Here is a 22,999-nt window from a genome sequence, read left to right as displayed (position 1 = left end):
TATTCCAGATGAACAACTGAGTGAGAACATCTCCTGTCTTCTGTGTATTGCACCTTTTGTTAATCATGAGCACGTAACTGTAATATGCATTTTTAATATGCAGTGAAAATAATTTTTTTAAATCTTATTTTATGTCCTATATTTTCAAGGCGAAAATTTACTGTTTTAGATTATATCTTTTTAGTTTAGAAATGTGATTGATTTTTTTTTTTAAGCATAGCTCTGCTTTTGAAGATGAACTCTTAAAGGAGGATTGTGATTGTCAGGGTTCAAAATGCAATTCTTTTCATCATTTATTTAATTTTTTGAAGCCCTCAAATTTAAGCCTGATGGGGTAAGATTTGGGGGGGATGTCCAATCTGCTTTCTCATAGGTGGCTAAAGCTGACTTTAGTATTTTATTTAATTGTAAAGCATTTTCCATGCTACAGACTATGAAGAGGTGTTTATATCCTTTGAAATTAAGAGGATATTGTTAAATGTAAATTCAAAACTTGTTTGACAAATTAGATTTAAAAAAAAATTTTTTCTGACAAATGACCTTGGAGTATTCATGAGGGATTAGTGTCTTTTCTTGCCTTTTTATTTCCAATGTGCAGATTTAGCGTATTAGCTAGTCGTGCTGCAGAAGAGACCTCGTAACTATGTATCCATATAGAGTCAATGAAGAACAACTTGGTCTGGAGTCTTAATTCTCTAGCACAATGTTGATCCACTGAGTTGCCCCCATTTCTCTCTGCTCAGCTGGACCACGGGTTTACCATCAAGAGATCAGGGTCTTTGGACTACTACCAACAACCAGGAATGTATTGGATAAGGTATGAGATGGTGCAGCTCAACAGTCAGTGTTTCCATGGCAACGTGCTGGCAGTCTCCATTAACCAGTTCCTTCAGTGGATAAACATGCTTTTGATTTGTTACCCAGTCCATATGCTGCATTATCAGTTTCATTTTAATCTTGATTGAGATGCCACACACCCTCATTCCTTTTTTTTTTCCACCCATTCTTCACACTGACATTTGCCAGCTTTCTTTCCATCGCACATGCTCAGTATCAATTCCCGTTATACAGTTAAAAGGACAGTATATTTAGTGTTCATCCCAAAGCATTTTCCTGATGTTGCCAATTGAAAGAATGATTTTGAGAGCTCTCCTGTCCCTTAACAAATGAAGCAACAATAATAGCACCTTAGTATATGTTCTATAGACGTATATACTGTCATTTTAAAGTCATCAAGCCCAACCTTAACCTTATTAGAGGAATGAAACAATGCATTTACACGTTAGTAGTAGAAGCTCCTCCAAGTAGCAATGAGCTATAGAATGCATTGTGTGTGTTGATGAGCTTGTGTTTTCCGATTCTCCACTTTTTTGTTTTGTTTGTTTTGTTTTCATTTTATTGTTACTTCTCTTCCCCCAGAAAACCCTTTATGTACTAGCTATTGCATGAATTTATTTTTCAATATTCTTTAACTGTCAGATTACTTAGTTGGCTTATCTGGGCAAGCAAAAGGGAGCCTGGGAGGTATTGATTTTATTTTAACTGGTTTAAGAATCCAATCATTTTTCTATTCCAGTCAGCGTCCCTGGCCCTTTCCTCAAGGGGCATTGTTTGTGTCTCTCGACATTACCCACAGGCAGGATGGGTTCTGATGATGTGAGCAAGGAACTCTGAGAAGTCCCAGGGAACTCTTCTCCACCTGAACGTTTCTGAAATGATCTCTAGTTACAGCTCCAGATCTTAGCATTTGCTAAGAAAGGTCCTGCTCGGTTTGGCACTAGTTCCTCCCAAATGGTGGAGCCTGTGTGCAGTCATGTAGTGGCTTCCTGATATCATTTCATGGATTAGACAAGAATAAAAAAAGAATAAAAAATGTGTGTTATATATACGTGTATGTATACGTATGTATGTATACGTATACCTACACAGCATGGGGCAAAAGTAGGTTTACAGTTGTTTGTATGGAAATAATACAATAACTAATAAGTAATAATACAATAATAAACTGTGTTTTGCATACTCACACCTGTAAACCTACTTTTCCCCCACACTGGGTGTGTTTACATATGTGTGTATATATATATATGTGTGTGTGTGTGTATGTGTGTGTGCACACACATACACACACATACACACGCATATATATATATCATTCTGACCACCAATTATTACTCCTGATATTTTTCTATAATTAGACACTTGAAGCCAAAGATTTAGGAAAGCAGAAAAGGTCATACTTTGACAAAATATTCAAATATACTATAATTATGATAATTTTCAAGTCTGTTTAAAGCAAGAAAATACCCAAACTTCAATAAAATAAATCTGTCTTACATTTTTTAAAAAGGGTTTTGTGTCTTCTAGATGAATATGCCTGTAGGACTTGCACATCAACCTTTCATTTACCTTGCTAAATTAGCTTTATAGATGTAGAAAGAACTCTTATTTTTCTTTGCAGGAGGGGTAGGAGGTAGTGAATCAGCCATAATTTGCCTTTGAGTAGGGTCTTCTTTCTGACTTTTTATGTGAAGATGATCCATTCGTCTTTTACATTTTACTAGAAGATAATATACATTCAGAAGAGAGCACATATCATGAGTGAACATCTCAATGAATTCTCACAAACTGAGCAGGCCCCTATAAGCAGCACCCAGACCACCCAGCACCCCCACCCTCCCACCCCAGCCCCAGGGCCCTTCCAGGGGGGTCACATGACCCAAGGCAAACACCGACCTGGACTCTGTCTGCATTGATTAGCTTTGCCTAGTTTAGTCCTTTATATAAATTGAATTACTCCGCGCTGCTTCCTTTTTTAATTGTATGCCTCTCTAACCTCAAGGATATTAACCAACCATATATGAGTAAAGCTGATATACAATTAAAAACAGGCATCCAATATGTCTAATTACAGTTGTGTGTGTTTGTAGAAAATTACACGTATAAATTAATTTTTAAAAATAACTTTAGAAAATGATATCACTAAATTTGTGAGATTAAGAGTGGGAGGAAAACAGCCAGTAAAAACAATAATTAATAAACATAGCCTAAGTATAAAAAGGCCATTCAACTAAAATCCTGGTGATGGTCCCCCTCAGCAGACAAAATGACACATCCCTGAATAATGGGCAGGAGCAGATGGGAGATAATCTCTTTTTCTTTCTCCAATAAACCACTGTTTTCCAGCTGGGGGCAGTCACAACAGTGTTTCTAGTGGATGCCGTGAAAGATGGCGCACCCAGTATGTAAAACTAAATTGGAGAAATGCTAAAACTCATCGGCCTATATGCTTAATTAGGAAGTTTTATAATGCCATTTAGCCCCAGCACGAACGCTCTCTCCTCGCTGATTGCAAACGCTTGCCTTTTATCTCCATAGAAGTGAAAACATTTGTCAAACCACAGTGGCAGGCAGCTCTCTCCCATACACAGTCCCACAGGCGAACATCCTCATTCTCCATCCTTGTGCTCGTGGAGTGCTCACTACTCTGAGCACAACGCTTAGGAGGCTTCCCTTACTTTTAGTAATGCTACTCACATCAGGGCACAGGCTGGAGAAGGCATCTCTTCCCGGTGCCCAAAATCACAGGCTTTTTTGGTGATGGTAACAAATAGTGGGGATGCATCTTCCTTTTTTTCTCCTTCCTCCTCTTGCCTGTTGACAGAGAGCCGCTTCCCACCCTAGCCAGGGGAGTAGCATTCTGCTTGGCTGATTTTTCCAGAAGACATTGCTCCTGTCACCCAGAGCCAGGGGGGCGGGGGGTTCACTCTCCAAGGGAAGAGCTGCCTGGGGCAGTCCCCTCTCTCATGGCCCTGCTATAAGCCCCTGGGAAAAGTTTCTACCTCACCACATTTTCCCCCTCCTGAAAATGCATCCTTATCCAAAGAGGAGGTCACACACATGCCTGCCTTTCTTGGTGAGGCTGTCACTGCAGCAGGTGCTGTGGCCAACAACGCATGGAGAAGAATTTCTCCTTCTGCAGGCAGAACAAGGCGACAGCCAGCCAGAACAGGGTAACCCAATTAAACAAAAACAAATAGCAAAACAAGACAAGGTAAAAATGCTAAATAAGATAAAAAGAGGAGATGAAGTAGGACAAAAAGCATGGTTGAGTTCCGGGCATGACCTGACCCCAGGATACGTATTGCATGAGCGCACACTGTCCTGAAACAGTGAGTAATGAGGCGGAGCGGGGAAGTGTGCGCAGTCTCTGCAAGGCTATTAAATGCTGTCGTGCTTGGTGTTAAAAAGGAATGGGCGCAGTTACATGCATCTTGCTCAGCACAGGTTTAGAAAAGGTTCCTGTGCATCTAGAGAGGAGCCCCGCCCAGCCTGGTGTGAGAGGTGGCTGAGGAAAGCCTCTGCGGACAGCCTCACTCTGCCGGCAGCGCAGGCACACAGCACGCTGCCCGGAGGGAGGTGCAGTTGCTTTGGGGGATGCGGCCTTGGCCTTGCTCTGTGGGTTGGGACATGCTCCCTGCTGAGTGTCAGAGCACTGCTGGAGGGAGGGCAGATGCCTCTGCTCGGGAAGAAATTGACCACCCTACCCATCCCCTGTGACAAAGTTTTAAACATAAAAAAAGGCATAGATTTAAACTTCAAAACAACCCAGACTGGTTACAAAGAAAAATATCGGGACACTATGATGAAAGGTTTTGTAGCTATATCTTTTTTTTCTTCTTTTTTTTCCAAGTGAAAGGAGGGGAGATAGACTTTCACGTGTGCCTCCACCGGGATCTACTCGCACCAGTCCCTGTCTGGGGCCATGCTCACAACTGAGTTATTTTTAGCACCTGAGGTTGAGGCTCCAGGGAGCCATCCTCAGCACCCAGGCCAATGTGCTAGAACCAATAGAGCCATGGCTGTGGGAGGAGAAGAGAGCGAGAGAGAGAGAAGGAGGAGAGGTAGAGAAGCAGATGGTCACTTTTCCTGTGTGCCCTGACTGGGAATCGAACCCAGGACATCTACACACTGGGCTGACGCTCTACCACTGAGCCAACTGGCCAGGGCCTTGTAGCTATATCTTGATGCTAAAAAGTGAGTTGTTTAGGCAAGAAGGCTCAAAAGGTGGGCAATAGAAATGGTCACTGAAGGAGAAAGAGGAACATTGAGACATCTCTGTTGTTTCACCAAGTCAAACAGGTGGCTCACTGTTTGAGATTTTGTTTTCAGAGATCCCCTAAGAGAAGATCTCAAGAATTACACTTTTGTCTTTTTTAAACTTAACATACTTATTATTGGAAATGAGCACTTATCATGGCATTCCAAGACTTACTGATTAGGTGCAAACTGAAGTGAAATTCTTCTATGCATTTTCCTGAGTTCTTGATAATTTAGTATGGATCGAAAATTTTGTGTTATCATTTTTTTTTTATTTGCCCACAATCTCTTTCAATCTTTTTGATTAGAAAGAAAAAAACCCCACTCTTTTCTTTGAGTTTATTACTGTCATACTTTGACTCCCAATAATCCCAGTGATGTTCACTGACTGATATAAAATAGATTTTATGAGGTGTAAGTGTGTAGGAAAGGACCCATCATAAAGAACTTAATCATAAGTATTGACACACGTACTCTGTTAAGGAAGAGCATAAATGTCAATACCTGGAAGTCAAACAGTTCTCAAATGTGTGTCAAACACGTGATACTTAGAGAAACAAAAAAAAAGTCTTAAAAATTGAAATGACGTGACCTTGATTAAAGACGGGCAAGGGCAGAGCATGGAGAGGCTGTGGCTTTGCATTGGAAACCCTGGATTTGGACCCAGCCTGTCCTGCTGCTTGAAATGTGACCTTGGCCAAGTTGCACATTCTTTTTCTGGTTTCCAGCTTCTCCATCTGTAAAACTGAGATGTGTATGACCAACCTTTCAAATCTGTGGTAAGAATTAAACACACCACCTTCATAGACTGCAGAGGCACTCAGAGAAAGATGGCTTCGTGGGTGTTGGCCTCACTTCCAAGAAAAAAGAAAATCCATACTAAGGACAGGTTTTCCTGAGGGAAAAATAATTTCTCTCTGGATCAAAGACTTTGTTATTAAAGTAGAACCATGAACTTTTTTTTGATGCTTTGATTGGGATAAACAGCTAATATTATTCATGAGCAATTGTAGTATTCTACTTAAATGAGGTTACTGCCAAAAATCCTGATGAAATACAAGTTTAAATGTTATCCTCTAAAGCAGGGGTCCCCAAACTTTTTACACAGGGGGCCAGTTCACTGTCCCTCAGACTGTTGGAGGGCCGGACTATAAAAAAAAAAAAGCTATGAACAAATCCCTATGCACACTTCACATATCTTATTTTAAAGTGAAAAAAAAACAAAACAAGACGGGAACAAATACAATATTTAAAATAAAGAACAAGTAAATTTAAATCAACAAACTGACCAGTGTTTCAATGGGAACTATGAGCCTGCTTTTGGCTAATGAGATGGTCAATGTTCGGTTCCATATTTGTCACTGCTAGCCGTAACAAGTGATATGACGTGCTTCCGGAGCCTTGATGCGTGCATCCTGCATCACCGGAAGTAGTACTGTACGTGAGCGACGCCCTGCTTTGCAGCGCCGCCACATACAGTACTCCAGGAGCTCCTCTCACTGACCACCAATGAAACAGGTGCCCCTTCCGGAAGTGCGGCGGGGGCCGGATAAATGGCCTCAGGGGGCCGCATGCAGCCCGCGGGCCGTAGTTTGGGGACCCCTGCTCTAAAGCAAGGATTGGCAAACAATAGCCAATGGGACAAATCTAGCTCATTGTCTGTTTTGGTCAATAAAGTTTTATTGGAACACAGCCATGCCCACTCATTTATAAATGGCCTATGGCAGCTTTTGCCCTGGGGCAGCAGAGTTAAGTAGTTGTGTCAAAGAACCATATGGCTGCAAATTCTAAAATGTTAATTACTTGGCATTTCCAGAAGTTCTTCAACTAGTTCTAGTGGGGAAATGTTTCCAAATTAAAAGGCACCACTGGTGGGCTTGTTACAAACTATCTCCACCAGCTCCTGCAATGCAGGGACACAGAGTAGATCCTCCATGGATGGGTTTTTGTTTTTTGTTTTTTTGTATTTTTCTGAAGCTAGAAACAGGGAGGCAGTCAGACTCCTGCATGCGCCTGACCGACCGGGATCCACCCGGCACGCCCACCAGGAGGCGATGCTCTGCCCATCTGGGGCGTCGCTCTGTTGCGACCAGAGCCACTCTAGTGCCTGAGGCAGAGGCCATAGAGCCATCCTCAGTGCCTGGGCCATCTTTGCTCCAATGGAGCCTCGGCTGTGGGAAGGGAAGAGAGAGACAGAGAGGAAGGAGAGGGGGAGGGATAGAGAAGCAGATGGGCGCTTCTCCTGTGTGCCCTGGCCAGGAATCAAACCCGGGACTCCTGCACACCAGGCCAACGCTCTACCACTGAGACAACCGGCCAGGGCCCATGGATGTTTTTTAAATTAGTTAATCAATGATTGAAGTTTCCAATGAAGGGGAAGTTAATAAGAGGATAAATGTGTTTTTGAAGAATCTGGGATAAATTGAAGTTTGAACAATGTAATTCACTCTAAAATAGTGCCCCATTTGTAACAACCTGTGAGTAAGTCCTTTGGTAAAGCTAAAAAAATTTTTTTTTTGTTTTTGTAATGAAAAGAGTTGCCTCTAACTTAACTGCTTACCAAGTTCTGAGTTTTCCTCAATTTATCTTAGGATAAAGTGCACCTGGGGTTGTTCCCGAGTTCACTAGGACAACGAAGGGACTAGGGCAATCCAGCACAGTTGAGCTTTGAGGCTGGGAAGACGAAGGGCAGCAAGGCAGAGGGGACACGTGGGGCATGTCCTGTGGAAGCCCGAGCTCAGGATGGGCTGGGAGCGGGAGCTGGGCCTTCCCGGGGATGCCCAGAGAAAGCCCTGCGGCAGCAGAAGCCTTGTGTGAGAAGCGATGGGGAAGCAAGGCTGGCTCTGCCCAGGGAGCCCCGGCATTCACGCCCTGGGTGTTGAGTGAGCACCCAGAACGTGACTCAGCAGGCCAGGGCAGGGGGCTTTATTCCACAAGGCCTCCTCAGGCCATGGGGACGGTCATGTTCGCCCCGGGGACATACGACATCCCCATCTATCCAGATACTGGTGCTTCCTGGCAAGACCCCCAAAAAGGATATTCAAGCAAAACAGAACAATTGTGATAACCATGGCAGTAAGCCAGATAAAAATGAGGAGGGTGGGTATTTCCATCGATTTGTCAGTTTAATTTTAGTGGCAAACCAAACATGTCTGAAGTGGCGAGCAGCGGTGTGTGGGGCCTGCAGGGCAAGGGCTCCGGGCGGGCTCCAGCCTGCGTCCCTGCGTGTGCACCACCCTCTCCCGGGAGCATGAATAATGGATGTCCTCAACGGCAATGTGCACAGAATCGTTCTTTTATTAATGAAATGAAGACTGTTTGTGATGGCTAGCAATAAATTAAGAAAAGTAAAAAAGGGAGAGCAGTCAGCGTGTGCCTCTGGAAAATGCAGTTACGTAAATGCAGTAATGACTGCCCTGACAGAGAGCATTGCCTCACAGCTCCAAAGAGGTGCTTCCCCTGCCAGCCCCGCACCCGACAGTGTGGCCCAGTGTTCTTGATCTGTACACTGTACGGCCTATTGTTTGCTAAAAGAAGAGCATGGCCTTGCAGCAGATGGACGGTGAGATGAGGCATATTCTCAGTGTTTCGTAGGTGAAGGCTTCCCTGGGGAACTGAACCCCTTTCTGGTGGACTGGGAAGTCGGGGCTCTGTGGTTTAGGGAATGTGTCCATGGTCAGGTAATTAGCTGAGCTAGAATAGAAAGCTTGTTCTCTTGCCTTCCCCGACTGCCACTCTAAAGGGGTTTTGGCTAAGGCTACCAGACAAGATGAGCATTACAGAGCTATGTGACACAGACCAGCAGAAACAAAGCTAATTCTCCAGTTCATAGTTGTGATTCATTCCGGACCTTTCTCCCAGAATGCTCTTTTTTTCCCCTTTGACATTGCATGGATATGCCAGATGGCCATGCCCTGTGTATTTATGCTGGTTTCCAAAGTTAATGTCCAAATTAAGGACTTAAAATATCTGAGTACTGTGTGGAGCATATAGGGTCATTCGATGTAACAAAAGAGACCACTGACCAAATTCAGTAGATGTATCCTTCAGTGGAATAAATGTCCTCATTGTTATTTATACACACCTGGTCTACAGCAGGCATGGAAACCAGTCAGAAATTAATTTCTATTTCCAGCTACTATGTATGCAGCTTCCTGCATAGCTGAGGTTATGACAGTATGTTACTGTTCCTCAGTTTTCACACTTGATCTAACAGCTTTTAAGGACACTGTGATAGCCAGGGATTTATAGCCTGAGGTAAGGATGTGCCATGTGCTTCTGTGTAGGACAGGTGTATATTGGTTTACTTATACCATTGTATTTGGTCAACAGTTTATTTTGCTTACCAGGATCTCCAGGCCACTCGTATTTAGCTATGCTCAGGATACAGATAACAGTCGTTAATGGGGACATATTTTATTTAAATAGATTAGAGTATCGTATTTGGTCACTACTGGACAAATCCAGAATCTCAAGAGATTTCTTGGTCACCTCTAACCTGTGATAATTAGCACCAAAATGTGATAACAGGAGCTTCAGATTCTCTTACCGAGCTCTTAAAGAAGTGATAACTTTCTGAGGAAGCACTTGAGGATTCAACTGCAAGTCCATTCATGTTGGATCCGACGAAGCTACAAGCCGTAAGGAAGATGACTAATAAAAATAATAAGCCTGGCCTGACCAGGTGGTGGCACAGTGGATAGAGTGTTGGACTGGGACAGAGAGGACCCAAGTTTGAAAGCATGAGGTCTCCAGCTTGAGCATGGGCTTGATAGCTTGAGCGCGGGGTAGCTGCCTTGAGCATGGGATCATAGACATGACCCCATGGTTGCTGGCTTGAAGCCCAAGGTCACTGGCTTGAGCCCAAGGTCGCTGGCTTGAGCAAGGAGTCACTGGCCCGACTGGAGCCTTCTGGTCAAGGCACATATGAGAAAGCAATCAATGAATAAATAACTAAGGTGCTACAATGAAGAATTGATGCTTCTCATCTCTCTCCCTGTCTGCCTGTCCCTATCTGTCCCTCTCTCTGACTCTGTCTCTATCACACACACACACATATAATAATAATAATAATAATAATAATAATAATAATAATAAACCCATTCAGAAGTCTTAAATTTTAAGGGCTTTGTCACGGTAATACCTAAGGATAACTTTCCCTTACTGAGATAGACATTAGGGAGGAGAGACCCTATTTGCTTGATATCTGCTACTGTTTTGTGATTGATAAAGAGGAAAGTAGCCTCTCAGAAATGTTAGGAAGGACTCAGAATTTACATTTATGATGCAGCACTTCAGAGAAAAACTCACATTGCAAATGTGTTTATGAGGGAAAGGAGCCAACTGGTGTGTGTGTGTATATTTGATACAAAATAAAACATAGTATTTTCTTGCTGATCTGTCCTGAACTACATACAGGATTCAGTTGTAAAATTTAAACTGCCCATAATTTTATAGTCACAATTAAAATTCTAAAGATTTCATATATTACAGTGCTTACTGTGGCAAACAATTGGACTGCAATGAGTAGTTTTAGTAGAAAATATTAACTTTATCTAATATAAGCATGGATCATATCTGAAAAAGAAATTGTATTCTTAAATATTGACTAAGAGTACTTTTAACTTCTTACTCTTTTGTATTAAAGAGTTGCTTTGGGGGTTCTTTTTTTTTTTACTCAGAAAGTATATAATCATCTAAAATAATTTAATTCTGTATTAATTAAGAAATATTTAATAAGTTCTTAATATGTGTGCCACAGTCTGCTGTTCTGAAGATGCAGGTGAGTTTCTGGTTATACCACAGAGGAGCTTGTGTGGTATTTGGGGAGTGAGCATATAAAAAACTCATAGGAGTCCTGTGTACAGAAAGTGACAAAAGTTTGGTCAAGACAGTGCTTGCCTGAGGAATGGGGAAGGGAGTGATGCAGGAGGTGAAATTTGATCAAATCTAAGAAAATAGATAACTTTGGGCAGGCAGGAAAAAGGCGAGGTCATTTCATGTTGGTGAGCACCTTGAGCCAAGATGTGGAGGTAAGTGTGATTCAAGGACATTCACAGATACATCCGTTAGCGCTATTTGATTGCAAGTAAGGAAAACCCAAACCCAAACTGCGTAAGCAAATAGGAAATTTGTTCTTTTTTGAAATCCTGAGGGTCCAACGGTTCGGTCTGGCTTTGCTGGTGGAGATTCAGCCCTCGTTCAGAGCTTGGTCTTTTATACCCTCCTCTCTGCCTCCCTGTGCTGCAGCTTCACGGGGTACCAGGATGTGGGGGCAGCTCCTAAAATTGGGATTCCTTACAAATACGAAGTCCCGGCGAGAGCCTCCTTGGGTCCTGTCGCTGGGCTGGGTGCCCGTCCTGAGCTGGCCGTGGGAGTCGAGGAATGCAGTAAGTTGAGGCTTGCTCCAGGTCGCCAGCTCACCCAGCCCGTCTCAGAGGTCACCTTCCTGGAGCCACAGAGCAGAGCGAAGGATGTCCCCAAGGGACTGAGGCACACTCAAACCTAGACAGAGTCGATGGATGCTGCACAGGAAAATCAACTGGGTAACAGTGAAGCTACAGATGTTACGGGGTCATTTTGAATAATAACAGGAATTAAGACACTGGAAATTTTTACTGTAAGTGTGTTGTGAATGTTAGGACAAGGAATTGGACTTTATGAGGAGCTGTAGATAAATCAGACCTGAGGATAACTGATCTGTCAGCTGCGTGTAGGACAGAGGGGCGTTGTGTGCTCAGGAGAGACAAACTGTGACCTCTGTTGCATTTTCCTGTATTTCAATTGCCTCCTTTTGTAGAGTATCTGTTGTCTGCTGTGAACTATGGAGAACACAGAGAAGGTGTCCAAAATTTGATCTTGCCCACCGCAGCATCTACCACGTGGCAGGGGAGATGATGAATTAGAGTCGATGACAGTATAGGCAGGAGGCTAGTGCCAACAGTACAAGGGGTCCTCAGGTTATGACAGTTCTATTCCTATGACAGTGATATAACCCGAATTTTGGTGTAAGTCAAAACACACCCTAGCCTAAGTCACTTACCTATCCTAACACAGTTGTAAAATTATAATCTGGAACACAAAAACACAGCTGAGCCACAGAAAAAGAATATTGCATATTCTTCCGCCACGCTCAACCACATAGTCTGCAAGTACAGTGCCAATGGTATAAGCTGAAACAGTCACGTCTCAATTTTTAAAAATGTTATGGGAATGAGTGTCATAAACTCGAAATGTATGTTGAGACTGTCATAACCTGAGGACCGCCTGTACTAGGTTTCAAGGGAACACAGGGAAGGAGGAAGTTCTTAAAGCAAATCATAGTCCAGGATGCTGGAGGCAGAGGGAGCAGGAATCCAGGCAGGAGAGGCCTGTGGACAGTAACATCCTCGGAGCATCTTGAAGAGCAAGTCAACTGGGAGCCCGAAACATTAACTGTGTAGCTTCTGAGAACACTGCAAGGACCCTGGTGGCTTGGAAACTGCCTCTCCATCTCAGACCCAGGCCTCCCTAGAGTTTACTGGTCCGGAATGGGATTGTACAGACAGGGACCCCGGCTTGCGACCCTGAAGGAAGGTTGCAGGTCCTCAGCATGGGAAAGCCCGGTCTCTCGGCCTTGGCAGAGACTCAGAGCAGGTCTGCTGCCCAGCCGGCTCTGGCTGACAGCGGAGGGGTGTGCAGCTGGAACGCCTCGGCCCCACTGTGTTCTGTCTCAGCAGACGTCAGAGTGAGTGGGAGGAAATGCATGGGCCTTATGCAGGACAACTAAGTTCTGTTCCTAGCAATGGAGGCTGGAGAAGTCTCTCCACATGCCTGGGCCTCAGTTCTCTGGCCTGGGATGGCCAAGCATTGGACAAGGAATGCTTTATAAATTGTCTTTCAGTTCTAAGAGTCTATAAATCCAACAGAAACCACCAACACACCCTTACTCCCTGATACATGATAATGGAACATGATATATTTCCAAAACTAACCGCCGTGAAGTTACTGGTGAACCACAGCGCACCTGAAAGCAGGGGTCACTTGAGCACCAGGGCTCACCCACCGAGGCGAGCTGTTACGAAGCTGCTAACTAGAGAAATTGGTAGGAGTGGCTAGAACTGACCACTTAAAAGGGACAGGGCAAGGGTTGTCCAGGCAGAGAGACAAGTAAGGAAGAGAATAGGATTGTCCTGATAAGGATGCAGAGAAATGAAGGTGATACTGAAGGGACTGGTATCCGAACAGGGACTCAACACCGTTTCAGCTTCTGCTGAATTATAGTATTCGTAGAGAAATGGCCTATCTCAGTGGCTGCAGCCAAGAACGTAACTTGACGTAATTGAGTAGATTATGGGGAGGTGAGGTCAATATAGAGAAGGTGCCAATGAGAGTTGGGGGGAAGGGGAAGTATTCTGAGGTAAGTTCTAATATGAGCTTTATGTTGCACTGTTTCCCTCTTGATTTAATTTTATTTTTTTCTTCCTTTTCTAAGTGAGAGGAGGAGAGATAGAAAAACAGACTCCTGCATGTGCCCCATTCAGCAACCCATCTGGGGCCAATGCTCTGCCCATCTGGAGCCATGCTTGCTACTGAGCTATTTTTAGTGCCTGAGGCATAGGCTCCACAGAGCCAGCCTTATGCATGGGGCCAATGTGTTCAAATCAATCAAGCCACTGACTGGGGGTGGGGAGGAGAGAGAGAGAGAGACAAAGAGAGAGAGAAAGAAAAGGGGGAGGGGTGGAAAAGCAGATAGTTGCCTCTCCTGTGTGTCCTGATCAGGAATTGAACCCAGGATATCTACACACCTGGCCACATTCTACCACTGAGCCAACTGGCCAGGGCTCCCTCTTAATTTAATTTTATTTTTTTCTGAAGCTGGAAACGGGGAGAGACAGTCAGACAGACTCCCGCATGCGCCCGACCTGGATCCACCTGGCACGCCCACCAGGGGGCGACGCTCTGCCCAACAGGGGGCAATGCTCTGCCCCTCCGGGGCGTCGCTCTGTCGCGACCAGAGCCACTCTAGCTCCTGGGGCAGAGGCCAAGGAGCCATCCCCAGCACCTGGGCCATCCTTGCTCCAATGGAGCCTCGGCTGCGGGAGGGGAAGAGAGAGACAGAGAGGAAGGAGAGGGGGAGGGGTGGAGAAGCAAATGGGCGCCTCTCCTGTGTGCCCCAGCCGGGAGTCGAACCCGGGACCCCCGCACGCCAGGCCGAGGCTCCACCACTGAGCCAACCGGCCAGGGCCTCCCTCTTAATTTTAAAACGATATCTTACATCAAATTGTAAAGAAAAAAAAACTCTTCTATTTCTGGGAACATTATCCCCCGTAGGAAGCATCTGCATGTCCATCTTGACCTATAGCAACTCTGGGAGGGTAGGAAGGGATTAGCCCTGCTCATCAACTGGGAACTGAGGGGCGGGTCGCACAGCCCACAGTGGATGGAGCCGGACTCAGCATCGGTGAGTCCATGTCCAGCTGCTCCCTTCCCACCCTAGCAAGCCTCTCCGTTCACTAGTCTGTATTCATTCCAATACCAAGGGCTCTCTTCTTCCTCAAGAAGGCAGAACTAGAAATATTTTTTATAAGCAAGAGAAACATTTATATTACTATCGGATTAATGACAACATGGTTATTATGTGAGTCAGATTAAATACATGTGTTGTTTGTTTTTTTTCACAAACATTCATCTCCACACAAACAGAACATTTTCAGTTTGCTTTGAGAGCAAAAATACCCTATGTAGTGACTTTACAGCATTTTAAATAAGGTTAGGAATTTTTGTTTATGATGCTGAAGATAACATAAAATCAGTTGGTATAAGACTAAGATCTGTATATATGAGGGTCCTTAAAACTTTGACAAGTAGAAGAATAAAACATAGACATCTCAACAAACCATTTATTGAATCACTGTATTAACGATCTAGCGAAACCAGAAGTGAGTTATTAAACTTTATCTCCTTCACTGAGTTCATAACGCTGTTACCTACTCTGCGGATAGTTTTGAAAGCGTGCAGCTCAGCCTAACGAAGCCATTTACTGTATGGATTCTGCACCCTGCCTCTCTTTCCCTCTTTATTACTTCATTTTGGAACTTTGATTGCCTACTTTAGATCTAAGATTGCTCTAATGCTAGACTGCCGTTGTATGAGGGGGCTTAGTTTTCACTTTGTTCTCAAGGACCAGGCTGGCTATAAATTTATCTCTGTTCTTTGAAGAAGCTAATAGTAAATTTTCAAGAGGAAGAATGGTGGTCTATATCCCTGTAGAGGGAAAGTAATCTCTTAAAAGCAGAATAACCTCCAGGCTACATCCTTTTAAAGAGGGACTTTCAAACAAGGACGACTTCAACTTTTATATGTGTTCTATATTTTTTCTCAGGCTTTCTACCTGCTCTTCTGTGCTCTGTGTCAGGTTTTCCTTTTTTATTTTTTTTTTCCCCCTGTAATGACTTGTTCCTTCCACACCCATTAAATCTGTAACAAAGTCATGCTGTTCCCAGTTCTGATGTCATAATAACTTCCAGAGCTGCGGCTGGGTAGCACATCCCGGAGATGCGCTGAGGCTCTTTGGGAAAAGGAGGCATGACCAGGAGCTGCAGAACCTACAGAATTGAGTCTCGGTTTCATAAATCACCACGTACTACAAGGGAAATGAACTTTGTAAAGTGCAATCCTTGGAGAGGTTTAATTGCATTCAAAGCAGTTTTCCATTTCTGGCATTAGTTTCATTAAAATTCAAACAATTCTTCCCAGAGATTCAGCCACACTCCTTCATCAGCAAGATAATAAGGTAATTTAGAACGAGAAGGCACTAAAATAGCTGGATGAGCTGGTGGCTCTGTTTCCGTGTCTGACAACTTCATCACCTTTATCTTTATTATACAGCCGCCTGAGCTGAGTGTTGAGGAGTGAGGCACACAGGTGTCCTCACAGGTCAGACACTGGGGCCTTGCCGGGTGCCCACTTGCCAGGGCCCCTGGCCAGCCTGGGAGCCACCAGAGGGAGCAGAGGAGGAGCTGGGGGGCCTGGGTAGGGCGGGGCGAGGCTGAACCCACGACATCATCCATCCTGCCTGTGTCCGTCGCTGTCATGACCAGGTGCTCCTAGGAGCTACATCTCGGGGAGCAGAGACCCTGCTTCCCAAGCGGTGATGACTGTTGTCAACCAAAGTGAGCCAAAAGGGACGGGTGAAACTTGGCCAGCGTATTTTTCTGACCTCAGGAAATTTCAGAAAGTTTCTTGTGCCCTTTCCTTCGGCCTAATTGTCCTCTTTCTCATTTTATGCCCCTGCTAGACCACCGCTCTTGATAAGGAGAGGCAGGTTTTCCGAAGAAGACGCCACCAGGATGTGAGGGCGCAGTACAAGGCGCAGCCGGCTCCTCCTGAGCTCAACTCGGAATCCGAAGACTACTCCCCCAGCTCCTCGGAGACTGTTCGCTCTCCCAACTCACCCTTTTAATGAGACCCTTTGTACTCCAAGTCCTAGCCTAACCCTTTGAGACTCTGATTCCCCCCCAAAATTTATGTTAAAAACAAACAAAAAAATGGTTTCATCTGGTCTATGTAGCACTCGGTGCTCGGATGGCCAAACAGAAAGTGTTTTCTGGGTATCTTCTTAGCGATTTCCCTGAGCTGAATGAGATAATGACATGTTTGTGAAGATGGCGACTTGCTGCTAACGGGATCCTCAAAGGGTTAAGGCTACTTTGCAACTCTTTTAAACTTAGAAACAATGAATTTTCCCCTCAGTCAGACTAGGCTCTGCAGTGTGTAATAAGCACATGCTCACCCTCTGTGTGCACGGGGTGTGTAGCGACCCCTTGGAGAATCTTCCCCGGCCTTTGGATGTATACACACGTTCCTTGATTTTGCTGCAGTTCAAGGGGTGCTTTTTAGATGCTGAGATATCCGGACAAGAAGGGCACCTAGGATGATCCCTCGCTTGTCTTCTTTTGTGGGTTAAGAACATGGCAGGTTTGTAACTGAGGTATAAGCACCCCTTCCCTAGTCTTCACTCTCCTATTAAGAGCAAGGACTTCTTTCGTTAGAGGCAGGACTGTCAGCTGCCACAAGTCCTGCATCCCAAGAGGAGGGAATTGGATCGGTGGCGAACAGCCCGACCACAGGAACAGATGGTGCCCCTCCCCCAAACCGTCTCCATATGAAGACGTGCTGACGACGCCCCAGAAATGCTGCGTCCACATCAGACACACCCGGTGCCCTTGCAGACCCTCGGGGAGCCACACATCTTGTCTGGTGCTTGCCGAAGGAGAGTCTGCTTGCTTGCTGTGAGACATCTACAGGAAAAAAAAAAAAACCTGGTGGAAAAGAGCAATAAATCGCCAGGTGCTCTTTAGGGCTGGGATTGCAAACAGGAAGAGGAAATAAGAGCCTGGTCTTTTTCTCACCTGCTTTTTCATGCACTGCAGTCTTCAATGTGACGTTCACAGAGTGGATCACATCCATCCAGAGGCGTGCAGGGGTGCAGGGGACTAGTGGCAAAGCGCTTTGCAAGCTGGCCAGGGAGGAAGCACAGTGAGAAAATGACCCAGAATGTTTTTTTAAATGGGTTTTAAGGAAGCAAACCACTGGTAAGATCAGTTCATATGCATCTTTAGGTTGTATATATAATCTCCCAGGAGGAACAGGATAGGAGAACTGGAGGGTACCCCCAAGGATCAAACTTCCATCCTTCTAAGGTGACCTTATGTAGCGTGGTCTTTAGCTCTGCAGAGGGACAGGGCTTCCTCTCCATGGGCCAAGTTTCATCTGAGACCTGAATTTTCACTTCGGTTGTGGAATCTTTCTCCCTAGCTCTGTGTCTCCATTGAGTTTCTTCCGGAATGTGGTGCTTTTCAGGATGGGGGCCTCCTATACGCTACTGCAGTGCTTAGAGATGAGGGTAGCCATGGTGTCTTGGAGGCAGGGGCCCAACTCAATGTCCTCCTAAGGTTTGCTCAACTTTGTGTCCCAGGAGAAAACCAATGAGGGATGTCTCATCAAATTTGCATCTGGATGGCTGAATAGCGCTATTGTTTCCATTTTGAATACACTTCAATATCTGAAGGTCTTCAGCCTTTCTATAGTCAGTTCTTTATTTTCAGACACACGTTGGTCTTCAACGGCTGCGTTTCACTCCTCGACTCATGAACTATAGGCTGTATTGATATATAGATTTTAAGATCAAAACGTTTCATTATTTTTGCAACATAGCTCCCTCATTCTTTGCTCTTCCACATTTAGGCTTATTCCTTGGTCTGTGTTGTCCTGACACATAAGCAGTAGATTATTTCTCAAGAGCCCTCCCCCCCCCACACACACACTTTTTAGAGAGTCCTGAAATGATAACACACATTGCAAAGTAGCACAACTCAATCAGGTTTGGGGTGTGTTGGGGGGAGGGCAGAATACCAGGGAGGGTGTTGGTATGAAGAAGGATTCCTCACCAGTAAAGTGCACCAAACTGATCAGAAATGACTGCTTTCTCCAGCACTATAAAGCAAGGTGCTGTTCTGAGTAACACTGGAGTCACCATACAGCGTGGCCCCCACTCTGAATGTGTGACTGTGAAGAATCTGACGAGTAGAGACCTTCCTGCAGTAGGTTGTTACTCCTCGCTTGCTCTGAATCACTGCTTTTCCCATGGGCGTTGTATGTATTGCTACTGCCTCTAGTGTAGAGAACTTGCCGTGCATGGCTCAGGCCTTTTTCTTCCCTCTGCATCTTGGGAGACCGTGGCCCGTGTGAAACTGGTGTGTTTTCCACACGCGGCAGTGGGTGGCTGGGAAGAATGCAGGGCCAGTTTAGCATGGGGAACCTGCCACATTTGCCCGAGAATCTGTGGTCTATGCTGAATAAACTGTGGTATGTGACCTGTCAAGTAGAAATTATTTGAGTGATCAGATGGAATGCAACCTTTTCAGCATCGAGCTACCGAGATCCGGAATGGCAGAGATGTACTCAGAGGATTAACAGATAAGCACAAGGCATGCTGATGACGTTGGTGTCCAGCCCGCTTTGCTTTTAGCCAGTGCTTTCTAATTTTGGGGTTTCTTTTCCATGACATTCTTGGGATAGTTCAAGTTTGAAATAATTAAGTGGTGGTGGTCTTTAAGGAATTTCTTTAACCAAATTGATCTTTTTATTTTTTTCATGTTACCATCCAATAAATATGTACCATTATGGCGGTGTATCTCTGTAATTATCAATTGAATCATTACCACAAGTGTTTCCATATTTTTTTTCCTAAGCATTTACTATAGCTCTCATGGTGGTGGTCTGGTGATGGGGACTGTCTTTCCTTTATTAATACATGACCAGCCATATGGTATTTTCAAGGGAATTTTAAGATCCGACTTTTCAGTTCAACAGTAGACTAGTGAAGAGAACTCTTTCATTACTTGCATTGGTGTAAATCATCTCTGTAGATGAGAACTGTTCATCTTAATGAATACTTTTCTTTTTCGACATTGTAACAGAAATCTTTTTATGCATCATGATCAATGAATATGTGATTTGCTCCAAATAATTAGAAGGAAAAGTAAGATTTCAGTCATTGAAAATGTTTTTACAGTAGCCCTCGTTTACCTTACACATGGTGCATATTAAAATAAGCAGAGAAAAATGCAAATAAACTACTGAAAACACTCGGTGTTTTGTCTTCAGTGAAACCTCATGCAATGTGTGCGGCACACCCCACCTCTACCCCGGGTTGTGGTTAACAGCGCCATCAGATATTGTTGAAAGAAAGCAATATATACAAGAATGAAGGCTAAAATTGCAGTTCTCTACCCTTGGAAGCATATTTCAGTTGGGGAACAAAAAAGAAGAAAGAAAAATTGGCTTAGCTCTGAGGGTCACGGTAAGCTCATAGCTACCGTATGTCCAAGGCTCACACACATTAAATCACAGTTGCTTGCTGGCCAAGGGCACCCATTGGTCAACTCCATCCCCCGTGCTGCAGTGCGATTGTGCTTCAGGGAGAGCTTTCTTAATATTGTGTTGCCTGCTAGCCCTTCTCAGGGTAAGAATCTGTCGAATTTTCATGATTAACTACGTTCAAAGGTTTTCAATTTGACCATAAAAAGGAGCCCCAGGCTGGTTTGCTCTAGTCTAGTGGACCCGTGCTTCAGCAAAGGTGCACTGTCCGCTCCTCCCTCCCCAGATCTCCCAAGAAAAGAACAACAAAATAACCTGATGTCTTTCCCTTCATTGTGATTTCAAGATCCAAAATGATAGTTTTAATGTAATCATTCATCTAGAGGTGGATTTCAAAAAATAGAAATAGTAAGTCAACTGGCATAGATTGTCGACAACATGCATTTCTATAATTTGTAAATTATTAAATTTTTAAATGTTCCGTGCTATTTCTTCTTTTGTCTAATCAAAGATTTTTAAAAACTTAAAGATGGTCAGTTCAAAGGTTAGCTTTTCCCATGTGCTGTCTACCACTGGCATCGGGAGTTTGGGAAAAACACCCTCAAACAACCCTTACTATGCAAGCTGTGACACACGGTCAGATAGATGCCTCGTTTGCAGATGGGGGTTTCTTAATTACCAAGTTTCCTGAAGCCATTCTAGTCTGTTGGGGACAATAGTGATTAAAAGCACTTCCAAAAGTAACATGTTTTGCCAATTCAGATATGATAAAAAAGTGTAAATTAACACATTTCAAACTGTTTTTGTTTAAAAGCAAGTAAATCAACAACTTCTGAGGACACACTAGACACTTGATCCGGCAAATGTGCTTTTAAAACATGGCTGGATGGTGCTTATACACGACACAGTTTCTGAAAGGTTTCAATTCGGTACACGTGGGATCCTGAGGACTGTCACAGACCCTTTCATTTGTGTGTAATTACATACTTGAGGTGGAGGTGCTTTGGGGCCTTTTCTTTCTCCTTTTAATATGTCAAATATGCAACCACACACGGAGTAACATTAAGGATCTTAAACTGGTGGGATCCAGGACATTCAATGTAGAGGCTTAAGATGCCTCTGGTTGGGGTGGGATGCTCTCCCCTTGTTTTTGTTCCCCTCCACCCCCTGCCCACCCCGTCCTTGCTGTCATTGTTGGGGGCTTCCTCACTGCACTGATCATTTTTCAGTGAGGGAGTTTCTGACGGACAGGTGTTTTGATCATGAGATTTTCAATATCTTGCCCTTGGACGCATTGAGAAAGATTCTTACTTTCATTCTCTTTCCCTAAAGGAAAAGTCATCTTTGCAATTAAACCAACCTGCAAACTTCCCCAATGTTCTTTGTTGGTCAGCTGACATCACGACCCTTACTGGTGCTTCAATGTAAAATTGTATATACGTGGATTTTTTCTGTGATATACTTCATTAATTTAAAGTAAAAAAAAAAAAGATAGCCTTCGCTGTTGGTCTTAAGAAAAAGTAAGACTTCAAAAGTGATGATAAAGATGCTATAATGTCAATTTATTTCAGTCCAATTCAATGTGGTAAGAAAAGATCTTGAATAGTTCTCTGGGGACAATTTCTCACTTGCCATTGACATTAATCTTTGATGTATTCTAGAAAAAATAAAAAGAAATTGAAACCAATCCAAGGTTAGAGTCATATCCTCAATAACTTTTTAAAAATGTTATTAGGAAATTAATAATAGCGCTTTTCATTCTGGCTGAAAGAAAATTATTAAAGGATTAGTTGAGTGTGAAATTAAAGAGTATTTTTGCTCACGCATACTAAAAAGGTGGGCTAGGGACTTGACACATTAAAACAAGGTTCTGAAAGGATTCAATTTGGTACCAGAAACAAAATTCAATGTTTCCTTTGAAAATACTCAATTTATCAACTTCTGCATAGACTCGATAGCATAGGTTAGTTTTTGATTTTGAGAATCTTAATAAAATAACTTCAAATGATTTGTATCTGTGATTAAAGCTGGAATGAAATCCAATTTCCCCCCCCTAATCTCTCAGTTTAAGCTAATAAATGTGGGTTAATGTGGAATGAAGTCATCTGTGATATATTATGTTCATTTGTCAACTGAGCTTTTTTTTTTTTTTTTGATGTTGCCTGTTTTTATGTAAAACATGTTCTAAAAGTGAATAAAATAATAGTGCCGGTGTATGAACTACTACGTAGCACCCCGGCCACAGCATCCGCTCCCGGTTCGCTTTGCCACGCTGGAATAAAATTTCACTTTAGCTTAATTCATAGCTGATACATTCAGTCCACAAAGGAACAACCCAGCTGTGTTCTTGGGGAGAACTCTCTCTGTGCAAGGCTTTAAAAATTAGTCATGCGGTCAGAATGCAGCTTTCCCACATGCCCTCCACGGCAGAGTGTGTGTTTCATGAGCATAATTCAAAAACAGCTATTCCAAAAATGTCCCTTTTCCTATATTACCTTCCTGCCTGGGCCAAGTGACTTGCATAAACACTGAGAAACAAAATATAATTCAGCTCAATTTTATCCTTTAACCTACGTGCACAAGCTCTCCAGGGAAGTTGATTGCTGTATCCACCAACCCCTAATTAGCTATTATTTTTATAGCAATTTCCCATCAGGCCTTCCACATGCAGTATTGACGTTAGAGAGAATTGCAAGATAGCACAATGGAATAAAGTTCTTTTCTCTGTGATGTTTTCAATGCTAAGAGATCGAAATGTTGGCTGGCAGCAGGGACTGCTGGTCCCCTGGTGTCCTATGAAGGTGCCAGAATTTTTTCCAGTGCTTATAAAATTAGCAGTCACCCTCTCTGCCATCTACCCGCTGCTGCCACTGTGGGGTCTTCCCTTTTGCTCCTCTGCTGTGAGATCCAGGGTTCTTTTGCCTCCTAAGGATCACTACCTTGTTTTATGAGGCTCACAGCTCTGCCAAAAAACCTGCCATTGGACAAATGGGCCCTGGCTCAGAAAACAGCCCTGGGGTTGACACTGATAGGAACATTG

The 22,999-nt window shown here is 43.8% G+C and overlaps 1 protein-coding gene across 5 annotated transcripts in view; it reads left to right on the top strand.

Moving 5' to 3' along the window:
- DCLK1 (doublecortin like kinase 1) overlaps positions 1-19,727 on the top strand; it is a 400,808-nt gene extending 381,081 nt beyond the window's left edge. For 4 of the 5 annotated variants that reach the window (XM_066234329.1, XM_066234330.1, XM_066234328.1 and 1 more), the window contains one exon: positions 16,376-19,727. In XM_066234329.1, the coding sequence (XP_066090426.1) occupies positions 16,376-16,540 (165 nt within the window). In that variant the 3' untranslated portion in view covers positions 16,541-19,727. Of the gene's footprint in view, positions 1-743; positions 818-16,375 lie in introns of all 5 variants that reach the window. The other variant, XM_066234331.1, reaches the window with a different exon arrangement.
- The last annotated feature ends 3,272 nt before the right edge of the window (positions 19,728-22,999 follow it).

The sequence above is a fragment of the Saccopteryx bilineata genome, chromosome 6 (assembly GCF_036850765.1).
Source record: "Saccopteryx bilineata isolate mSacBil1 chromosome 6, mSacBil1_pri_phased_curated, whole genome shotgun sequence".
NCBI classification, from domain to species: domain Eukaryota; kingdom Metazoa; phylum Chordata; class Mammalia; order Chiroptera; family Emballonuridae; genus Saccopteryx; species Saccopteryx bilineata.
Note: the sequence above shows the minus strand (reverse complement) of the source record. Positions and strands in the feature narration are given on the sequence as shown.